The 11,739-nt window shown below is 38.4% G+C and overlaps 1 protein-coding gene across 13 annotated transcripts in view; it reads right to left on the bottom strand.

Moving 5' to 3' along the window:
• The window catches only part of MTERF1 (mitochondrial transcription termination factor 1), a 367,985-nt gene extending 357,365 nt beyond the window's left edge, over nt 1-10,620 (bottom strand). For 3 of the 13 annotated variants that reach the window (XR_004032237.1, XR_004032235.1, XR_004032236.1), the window contains exons 1-3: nt 10,546-10,569; nt 9,947-10,005; nt 6,783-6,883 (exon numbers count right to left, since the gene is read on the bottom strand). Coding sequence is in view for 8 of the 13 variants with exons in the window: in XM_003252407.4 (XP_003252455.3) it covers nt 3,466-4,636; nt 9,947-10,005; nt 10,529-10,561 (1,263 nt within the window). In the remaining 5 variants the exon portion in view is untranslated. Of the gene's footprint in view, nt 1-2,768; nt 4,637-6,782; nt 6,884-9,946; nt 10,006-10,528 lie in introns of those variants that run through there. The other 10 variants (XM_012510243.2, XM_030822059.1, XM_030822057.1 and 7 more) reach the window with 10 other exon arrangements.
• Nucleotides 10,621-11,739: the final 1,119 nt, after the last annotated feature.

Below are 11,739 nucleotides of genomic sequence, written 5' to 3' on the forward strand. Positions count from 1 at the left end.
GAAGAAACTCATTTTTTTTCTTTTTAATCTGTGATATTATCCAAATTCTTGCAGTTATTTGAAAGTGCTCAAATTTATGGCAATAATTTAGAATGGTTTCCATTAAAAAATGAAGTTTTACAGATCCATCTGACATCTGGAGAATGGCAAAATGCAGCACTCTTTATATTTTCTACACCAAAATTTTAAGTTATAAAATATACCAATGATTAAAAAATGGTAGTATGCATTAACACTACGGAATACTGAAATAATCTAGGTAGGATTTTCAAAAAATTGCTAATGTACTAAAATTTACTCACTCTGACCAATGGTGACAAATTATGGTTTATCCAAAGAACAGAATTTCATGCAGCCATTAAAAAATCATGTTATAGGTGAATACTTGATTCTGTAATTAGTTACTAAAGAATACTTAGTATGTTCAGGATCTATTACACTAAAAAAATTATAAAATAGTTTGTTTCAAATATATATGCCACTCATCTACTCATATTACATGCATGTATGGATGTTTCTACCAACAAAAACAATAGGAAGAGTCACCAAAATGTTAATGACCTCTGAGATAAGATTATAGTTATTTTCTTTTGGGGGGTTTATTTTCTATCTTTTCCCATCATAAACATGGATTTTTTCACTCATGACAAAATATTACTGAAGATTTCTATAATTTATTTTTTGAGACAGGGTCTCATCCTTGCCCATGCTGGAGTTCAGTGGCACACTGCAATCTCAAACTTCTGAGCTCAAGTGATCCTTCCACCTCAGCCTCTGAATAGCTAGGACTAGAGGTGCGCACCACTATGGCCGGTCTTTTTTTTTTTTTCTAGTAGCAATGATGTCTTGCTAGTATTACCCAGGCTGGTCTTGAACTCCTGGGCTCAAGCAATCGTCCCACTTCAGCCTCCCAAATTGCTGGGATTACAGGCGTGAGCTGAGCTGGGATTACACACCTGGCCAATATTTCTATAATTCTATTTTTAAAAAAAAGAATTGACTCTCCCTTGATCAGACTCAAACCTTAAAGTACGACATGTTAATTGTGCCTGACAGGCATTATCTGTTTGTTTCTCCAAAGTTTTCCTTCCCCCATCCCCTACTGCCCAGTGATCAAGTGCTGTACTATACTTCAGTGCAACCCACATTCTCTCTGGCCACTTGCAACTATCGTTGCTATACCATTTCTCATCAGCACAGCTACAATCCTATGATCTGCTGATGTCAATAAACTATTATCTCTTCTACCCACCTCCTTCAAGTCCCTTATGAGCTTGTTAGATTCCAAAGCAATACCTCAGAAAACACTCGCATACAATTCAGAAGACTTAAGAAATCAATACTTTAAGCCATAACAATAAAATGTATTCCCAATAATACTATTGTACCCATACAATGGAATATTACTTGCCAATAAAAATGAAATACTAATGTGTGCTACATGGATGAACCTTGAAAATATGCTAAGTGAAAGAAGCCAGTCACAAAAGACCATACTGTATGATTCCATTTATATGAAATGCTCAGAATAAACAAATTTATAGACACAGAAAACATTCATTTTTGCTTAGGGCTGGGGGAACAAATGGAGGGAAATAATGGGGATTCACTAACAGGTACAAGGTTTCTGTTAGGATTGCAAACATATTCTAAAATTAGATTGTGGTGATGGTTGCTGCTATGGTTTGACTATCCATCCCCTCCAAAACTCATGTTGAAATTTAATCCCCAATGTGGCAGTATTGAGGTGGGGCCTTTAAGAGGTGACTGGATCATAAGGGCTATGTCATCAGAAATTGATTAATCTATTAATGGATTAATGAATAGGTTATCACGGGAGTGGACTGGTGGCTTTATAAGCGGAAAAGAGACCTAAGTACATTAGCACTCGCCATGTGATACACTGTGCCGCCTCAGGACTCTGTTCAGTCCCCACCAGCAAGAAGGCTCTCACCAGATGTGGCCCCTCAACCTAGGATTTCTCAGCTTCCATAACTTTAAGAAATTCATCTTCTTTATAAATTTTCCAATAAATTATAAATGTATTATAAGCAATGGAAAATAAAGTTGCACAACTCTCTCTATATATATATAAATTGAACTGTGTCAGACTTTAAATAGGTAAATTGAATATGTGAATTATGTATAAAGCTGCTTTTTAAAATACTATCTTTTTATTATAGCTATCACTGATTGCATCATTACTGTGTGCAAGAAACCTTAGAGGTGCATTTTCATTTGATTCCTACCAACTCTGGAAGGTCAATTTCTAGTGTTACAGATGAGAAAAACAGGTTCAGTAAATTTAAAACATTAACCCAAGTTACTCAGGAATGGTGCCCAGATACACCACTCTAAAGCTCTTGCTTTCTACATTATGCCATGCTTGCCATCAAATAGTTAACCAAAGATAATTATAATAAGAGTATTGTTGAATATATAAATGGCCTTAGAAAAGCAGACATACTGTTTTTATCAATAGTAGGAATAAGGTTTTTTGAGGCATCACTGATAGCAAATGAGGTTTAAGAGGTTGAGCACCATTATGTTATTTAATTCAAAAACCACATCTAGAAAACAAATGCCTCTGGAAAATAATTAAAATTAAGGTCATATAATTTGTCTCATGTCTTTCAGTTTATGTCACAGCTAGACTGTATCTTGAAAATACCGACATTATCTGATTTGTCATTTTTAAGTCAATGCCTCTGAAAATTACTCTTTAATATTAGCTGAAATGCCAACAAAATGCACAGAAATGATTACCATTTCCTTAAACTATATTAGGCAAACATATTCCTTTATTTAGATTTTATTATTCACATTTAGTTTTTTATGCACACATTTAAGACTTTATAAACACTAATATTAGCGATTCCAGAAGGGTAGGTAGATTTTTTAAATATAATTACTCTTAGGAAGAAATACAGACTTAATACTAAAGGACTGTATTTTGTGACTTCACCTATAATGCAACTAATCATCTACTTAGTTGCTATGTTAATCTATTTGCTTCTTCAGCAAATTATCACTGACTCAGTGGTTTAAAACAACACAAATTTACTATCTTATGGTTCTGTGGATCAGAAGTTTGACATTGATCTCAATGGGCTAAAAAGGTGCCAGCAAGGCTGCATTCCTTTCTGGGGACTCTAAGGGAGAATCTGTTTCCTTGCCTTTTCCATTTTTTTTTACAGGCCCCTTCAATCCTTGGCTCAAGGTGTCTTCCTCCTTCAAAGCCACCTTTTAACTTCCTTCAAAAGTAGTCATCTTTCTTATACAGGATCACTCTGACCTCTTTTGCCTCCCTCTTCAACTTTTAAAGACCCCTACGATTGTATTAGGCCCTCCCAAGTAATTCAGGATAATCTCCCCATCTCAAGGCCCTTAATCACTTCTGCAAAATTCTTTTGCAATGTGGCATAACATATTCACAGTTCCTAAGAATTAAAAACATTGGCATCCTTAGGCCAATCTGCTTAACTTTTTCAATTTAGCTTCATATCTTTTTTTACTCCAAGATAGAAGAGTGATGTTTAAAGTACTCAAGTTACAGCCAGCATTTACCAATTCTTTGATTCGACTTTTTAAAGTACTTATGCTTGAATCCAAAACCCGAGGATTTTCCATTATTTGTGAAATGCTAATGTTTTCTTCCATGAGGCAGTCTATTTTATCATTAAACTTTTTTTCTGCCAAGAAGATCACATCTGGATAGCTTAAGACAAACTTCTGTACCTCTTCTTCAGTACATCCAAGAGAAAACAGCTTCTCTTTGATGTTTGCATAGCTTCTTCTGGCATAGTCATTGGAAAGGTCTAGGATTTCAGCTCCTGGACCACATATCAGAACGAGCAGTTCCTCACTGTTCAAATTGAAAGTTGACTGTAAGAATTCAATGTTAGCTTTGACCCGCTTGGTGCTCTGAATTAAGATAAAAGGGTTTTTAAAAATTATCTTCCTGACAAAATCTGTGGGATCATTGTGACCCAATGACAAACCGGCTGCCTGCAAAAATTCAACCATCTGTTTATTCAGATCAAGACTATTGGAGAAGGTACGAGGGGCATTGGTCAACAATCGACAAAGGCATTTACGGGTCAATCCAACTGAGTAGAGGAACTTTATATTATTCTCTAAGTTTAGGTTGTTACTGGACCGAAAAAAGGATTCAGGAGAACGTTCCAAAATATTTACAATTTCAAGATCTGATGTCACAATCTTTCTCCACAGATCCCACCGTTCTGAAAGATTCTCGGGAGTACGTGTTATTGCTCGTGGATATCTTGATATGATGCTAGCAATCACTTCTTTGCTAGCTCCTTTGGAAAGAAGGAACATCTTCAGGTCCTGCTCATTGGTAGTCATCCTATGAAAAACTCCAGGCTGTCGTTTCCTTGCCATGTCAATATCTACTCCCATAGTAAGTAAGTTGTTCAGTAGGTCCTCATTTTTCAAAGGCTCACTGTCTGCATTATGACACTTCACACCAAAAAGCCTAAATGAAACTGATTTGAAGATGATTTCTGCTGAAAATCGGGTCATCCAACATCTTGAACCAAAGAGAAAGTTATTTCTCATATGCCAGAGGTTTCCTGATGCCATTATGGTTAGGTAGTTCAAACCTTTTGAAATGCTGTGTAAAACAATACATAAAATATTACACAAATGCATGTGTTAAACAACTAAATGACCATATTATGATCCTATGAGCATCATGGTCATTTCTATGAGAATATACCTTCAGCTCCAGCTCTCCAAAACTATGTCATTAAATAAATAGTAAAACTACAATTTATATTTGTCTTAGCCTTTGAAAAATTCTTTCTACATGTTTTATAATATAAACAATATGATTGTACTGTAAGACATACATAATCAATAAACAAATGTACATGTATCACTGTCTCTCCCTAGCTCACTGCTTCTGTTACCTGTAAGCACAGGGCTGCTTCCATTGTTAACATAAAGAAAAGCAGGATGGGGCACCATTAGTGCCCCAGAATTGTTCTTGCTTTTTTCTTGCTCTTTTTGTTTACCCTTGCCTGCCTTGGCTATCTAAAATCAGTTGACCCTCTCCATCTCTGCTTTGTCCTTCTGATTTCCAAACTTTTTTTTTTTTTTTTTTGACACAGAGTCTCACTCTGTCATCCAGGCTTGGAGTGCAGCAGCACAATCATGGCTCGTTGCAGCCTCACCTCCCTGGGCTCAGGTGATGCTTCCACCTCAGCCTCCCGAGTAGTTGGGACCACAGGAATGCCCCACACGCCCAGCTAATTTTTCATTTTTATTTTTTGTAGAGACAGCATTTCACTATGTCACCCAGACTGGTCTCGAACTGCTGGGCTCAAGTGATCTGCCTGCCTTGGCCCTCCAAAGTGCTGGGATTACAGGTGTGAGCCACCATGCCAGGCGTGGCTTATTTCTTATAATGACACTTTCACTTCTGCCTTATATTTCAATTTTCCAGGTCTTTGACCTTGCCCTGCCCATAGATACTAGATTTCTTTGCCTCTGGCCTCCTGGTTTTCAAACTGTAAATCTAGCCCTGAAAACCAACACCTCAGATTAATTTCCATCTTGAACATCTTTTTCTAAATTCCTGCTACCCTTTATATCCATGCTACCATTAAAGCCTTAATTTTTCTTAGCGTATATAGACCTCTAGTCAACAGCTCTTGATCACAATCTCCATCTCATTTGGTTTACCCTACCATTCCCTACGTTGTAACCCAATAATTCCAAACCAATTTTCATCTTCAAAATGATCTAGTTGTGATATTAAATCCACATGGCCCGCCACATGTGAAACTGTGCTGAAAGATGGCACGTAAACATTAAAACGCTACTTTTACCATTCTCCCCTTCTCCATCACCATATTACGCAAGACTAATTCTGGGCTGTTTGCATCTGTTGCACCACACTTTCAACTTGCAGCTTCTAGCATGTGACTAAAACCTCAATAACTCATTTTCCTGATCATTTAGAAATGGGGCTCAAAACACACAAACTTATTTATAATCATAATCATAGGTCCCTACTAAAATGAGCATCTCCATTTATTAGAAATATTTTATGAGGAAAGCAACAGAAAAAGTGTTCTGTTATTCAACCTTGAGGAAAGCAACAGAAAAAGCGTTCTGTTATTCAACCTATCTAATGATTTGTTTCTAAGCTACTTGTGCCTGAGTCATATAACAGTACATATATATTTTTTAAACTGTACTTTTGCCTTTTTAGAATATATAGCTGTAACAAGTTCGTGCTTGATTTCTAATTACTTACAATGGGCTCTTACTTAGAAAAGGCATTTCTTTTTTCTCCTTCTCCTAATTAAGCATAAAACAGAAAATAGAGATAGATGATTCCAACCCACTATTAACCTCTTTGGGCTAAAGATACTGCTTTCAAGATCAATTTCAAAGAAAGCCTCTTTGTGTCTGTCCTTTCAATTACTCCAATTTTTAACTAGAACTTGATTATGCCTACAGGCAGGGAACATTCCTGTGGCTCACATAATCTACAGATTCTCACAGAATTGGGAAAAGATTCCAAAACTATAGAATCAAGTAATGTTCAAAGCCAAATGCAAGGCACTCACAACATAAACATCAAACAACAAAAGCACATTTCAGATTGATCCATACTCTACTGAGCTCACTATTCTTCACTTCTCCATAATACCACATACTACTCTGTAATTACATACTTTTCCAAAAATGCATGAATTTAGAAACTTTAAAATATAATTATCCTTCTAACTGAAGAAGGAAGGCTCTACCTTGCATAGTTCAACAGCCTGTTCTCTCTTCCAGATGCTCGAGTGACCTCTACTGGAACAAAGGGGCAGAATGCATCAGCTGGAAATCAGACCAGTATTTTCTAGAGAGGTCCAAGACAATACAATGGGATGGAGGAAGAAAACAGTAAAACTACGACTTATATTTGTCTTAGCCTTTGAAAAATTCTTTCTACATATGTTTTATAATATAAACAATCTGATTGTTTATATTATCTAATGAATAAACAAATGTACATATATTATAGGCATATTTTTATTGACAATGTATACAATCAAAAAAGTGTGAAGACTACTACTCTAGACAGTGCACTTTCTTGAGACTATTAGCATCATGATAAACAGGCTGAACAAGCCACAGAATGTTCAACAGAAATTCTATTAATAACAAACTAAAAATAAGTGAAAATGTATGCCAAAATTCCTAACAAAAAGTAACAAATCTATAAACGTTTCTTCTAAATCTGTCACAAGTAAATTTCATGTCTTGTGTATAACTCATCCTCCATGGAATTATCTTCCACACAAACTAACATGCCCCAAACTTGAGTATCTTTCCCAGTCCCCAAATTTGCCCTCTTCTGACTAAAGATATCATTATCACAATCACTATCCTAAGAGTCATTTGTGATAAAAATCTAAAAGTGAGCTTTGCTTTCTTCCTCTTCCTCAACTCCAGTGATCAAATCATGTAGACTCAACTCCTTTGGCATCTCTCTGACATCCAACCTCGCTACTCTTTGTAATTCTCATTCTGTTACAAGTCTTCATTCTCTTTTACCCAGCCTGTAACAGCCACCTGATGTGCTTCTCTGACATCCATCACTCAAAACTGCCACCATACTGATATTTGTACAATGATGTGATTATGTCCCTCATTATCTGATTAAAGACCATCTATAGCTCTCCCCGAAAAAACAAAATCTTCAAAGTGGTCTTTTTCTAGCTACCTTTTCAGTTAGTTCTAATTACCTTACCATCTACTTCTAACTACCTTTCCAGCTATCTCTTCTATTCTACCACCTCAATACCTAGCACTATCACCTCTCAAACCTCTGATCCCAAACATCCTTGCCCATTCCTGTCTCCCTGTCTTTGCTTAAGTTGCTCTTTCTTTTAGAAAGGCCCATTCTCCTGATGCCTATCCATAGGACAAGGTCCCATTCAAATATAATCTTCCCTCAAATCCTTAACTTACCTTAAAATACTAACCACTGAAATCAACCATTTGTTTTAAGACAATTTATTACTAAGGAATCTAAAACTAAGCTTTCTACTTATAGAAAACAAGAGCTGAAATGGACTTACAACTGGCAACTGAAATTTGGTCTTGATTACAATACTAAAATGCATAAATTTACTCTAAAAACGACGTGTAGTCTCAGCTAAATCTAGAAATGTGGTCTTGATAACAATACTAAAATGCAATAAATTTACTCTAAAAATGACATGTGCGGTCTCAGCTAAACCTAGAAACAGTAATTAATAATATTGACTGTTAATGAACATATGAGGCAACAGAGGAAATTCTCAAATATTGTTAATGGACCAGAATTTGGCACCAGCTGCCATAATTTTAAATGTTCATAGCCTTTAACTCAGCATTTCCACTTCTTGGAGATTATCCAAAGGGGAAAAAAAGGGCCAGGGGCAGTGGCTCACACCTATAATCCCAGCATTTTGGAAAGCCAAGGTGGGAGGATTGCTTAAACCCAGGAGTTTGAGACCAGCCTGGACAACAAAGTGAGACCTTTATTCTACAAAAAATCAAAACATTAGCCAACTGTAACAGCACACACCTATAGTCCCAGCTGCTCAGGAGGCTGAGGCAGGAGGACTGCTTGAGCCCAGGAGATCGAGGCTGCAGTGAGCCATAATCTAGCCACTGCACCCCAGCCTGGATGACAGAGTGAGCCCATCTCAAGAAGAAAAAAAGACAAGAATATGTGTTTGTTATGAAAAAGGATGACCAGGCCAAGCACAGTGGCTTCACCCCTATAATCTCACCACTTTGGGAGGCCAGGAGTTTGAGATCAGCCTGGCCAACATGACGAAACCCATCTCTACTAAAAATACTAAAATTAGGCATGGTGATACATGCCTCTAAGCTCAGCTACTCAGGTGGCTAAGGCACAATAACTGCTTAAACCCGGCAGGCGGAGGTTGTAATGAGCTGAGATTGCACCACTGCACTCCAGTCTGGGTGACAGAGCAAGACTCTGTCTCATAAAAAAAAGAAAAGAAAAGAAAAAGAAAGAAAAAGGATAACCATCATAACATTATTTGCTATAACAAAGAAGAAGAAACCCAAATGGCCACCAATAGAATAATTAATAAATTGTGGTACATCTATGCAATATACTATAAAGGTGTCAAAAATAAAGGCCGATCTACTGCAATCAAAAGATGTCAGATATTCTACATGACAAACTGCCTAACAGTATGGATAATGCCATGTATATTAAAGGCGGGGAGGCGGATGTTAATATATACAGAGGGGAGAAGTGGAATGACAGTTATTCCTGAAAGATTATTAGAGGCTTCTTCTGAAGTATTACTTCTGAAATACTGGGACTTTAATGAACATGTGTTACTTTGCAGTCAGACGAAAAAATTTAAACCAGTAAAACTGGCCTTTGGTGTGAAAAACAATGGAAAATACAAATTATCTTTATCTATTTTTCGGTTTCTAGCACCAAAGAAGTCACACTTCAAAATTCTCCATGATGCTTTCTTTACTCTTAGCAACGGATCTCCACTCAAAATACTCATAATATATCTAGTAGGGTAAATGAACATCTAAATAGCCTAATACAAGAAAGTTAGCAACCTTCCTCATGTACAAATTTCAAAAATGGTACCTATTCAAAAATTGACTTTGATCTATTTCTCAAATAGACTTTTTAATTAACCAAAACCATTATCCAAAGGGCTAATGTTCAAACTTAACAAACACACTGAAAATCTCTATGCTTGTAGTATGAGCGGTCTGAAAAAAGATTTACGTTCGCCTCTGCCCCACAACTGGCCTGTTAAAAAGGCTGTTAATGGAAATAACTAATCACTGGCCCTAAAATACCACATTCCAGCTGGTCTTCTTTTGATACAGCAAGCTAAGTTTGGAGATCTTTACATGCATTTCTCACCTTGTTTGTCTTAAGGAAAGGCTCTGCATCCCTCCAGAAAGGCTGGAGAACAGCTGTCTCTAGAAATGACACACACACAAAAAAAGGCAAAATATTTCAGGCCTTCCTAATACAAAGTAAGAGTTCTATCCCAGCTAACGTTCTCGTTGCATTATGTTCTCGTGAGACGCATTACTTCTTGCAAACAACATTTCTCAGACATACAGAAAAGAAAACGGCAAGTACATGCCTACATATGATGGGAAAAGGTAGCGGAATCACGAATATGTTTTGTAGCAAAGCTAAGTGCTTCATATACATTGTCACGCTTTACTCCCCACAACAATTTAAAAGGTAGGCATAAGCCTTAAAATTACAAAATCTGAAACAGCGCCGAGCTCCCATACTAGCCTGCCTTCGCTAGCTGAAGCATTAGGGTTCGAACCCAGGTGGGTCTTTCTTAACTCAAAACCAAGGTAATTCCACACCGAAGGCTCTTTCCATCCCTCTTCCTCCTCCAAGGACAACTCTGCAAGGGGCTGCACTGTACAGCAGTCACCCACACCCACTTCTTAACAAAAAGAAAGGAAAGCACAGGCTCACCACCTTCCCAATCTCACCCTGAACTTCACCCATCCGCTGTAGATGGCTTTTACTTCCGCCCCTGGGGTCCGGAGCGGCTAGGAGGAGCGGAAGTGGAAAAGACTAACTTCCGGCCTCGGGTCGCGCACAGAGGTGACGTCGTTGGTCCTGCGCGCCCTCGTGGCGGTACTTCAGCCCTTCGTAGCCGGACGCTAGGGGCCTGGCAGGGGGCAGCAAGAGACCGCGGTGAGCGCGGGGTATTGAACGCCCAAGACGGGTTTTGGAGGGCGGGGTGGGGCCTGGGACTCCCAGTCGCCTGGGCAGATGTCCGTGGGGAACTGTAAGGCATCCTATAGGGATCCTACAGGGGGCATCCACTGCCAGCCGACGACACGTAGTGGGAAAGTAGCTATTATTTACATGCATGTTGCAGTTTTTGATAATGCAGTTGCTGCTCCTAATGTGACTAACGCGATGCCGATGAACATCTCGGCGTTTTTTGGTGCAGGAAAAGCGGGTGTAGACTCTGTCTGTTTAGTCCCAGATTCTCTTCCTTTCATGAACTACCGTGGTAATCCTGGAGTGTCACTGGATGGTCTGAATTCAGCATCCGCCTTCAGGCTGGGAATCAATTCTAGTATACTTCGATTTACTTACTTGCAGCTCGAATTCAAATATGGTTCTTTTGACATTGTGACAGGTTTGCGCTATTTAAAGAATGGAGGCAACCGAAACCTCATCTCCACAGTGGATGCGTTTTTCGCTCCCTCCCGAGGCGTTGCCTTAAGCCACGCGGTCCTGTCAGCCTAACCTGCCTAGTGATGGTGACAGTGGAGAAGATAAAGCTTCAATTCAAGGCACTTCTCCTGTGACCATCAAAAGAAAGATAATATCTACATTAATGAATTAATTGTATCTGTTGAGTTATCCTCAGGAGACGATGGTGATTTGGTCCTTAAAAAAACACAGGATCAATAGGGTTGACCCTGAATTCTACAAAGAGGAAAAATTTCAGGCATTACTAACTCCTCCATTTACGAGCCTAATGATATAATTTTCTGGCCGGGTGCGATGGCTCATGCCTGTAATCCCAGCACTTTGGGAGGCCAAGGCGGGAGGATGGCTTGAGGCCAGGAGTTCGAGACCAGCCTAGCCAACATGGTGAGACCCCATCTCTACAAAAAGTACAAAAATTAGCCAGGCGTGGTCACAGGTGTCTGTAGTCCCAGCTA

Source organism: Nomascus leucogenys, chromosome 11, assembly GCF_006542625.1.
Source record: "Nomascus leucogenys isolate Asia chromosome 11, Asia_NLE_v1, whole genome shotgun sequence".
Classification (NCBI taxonomy): Eukaryota; Metazoa; Chordata; class Mammalia; order Primates; family Hylobatidae; genus Nomascus; species Nomascus leucogenys.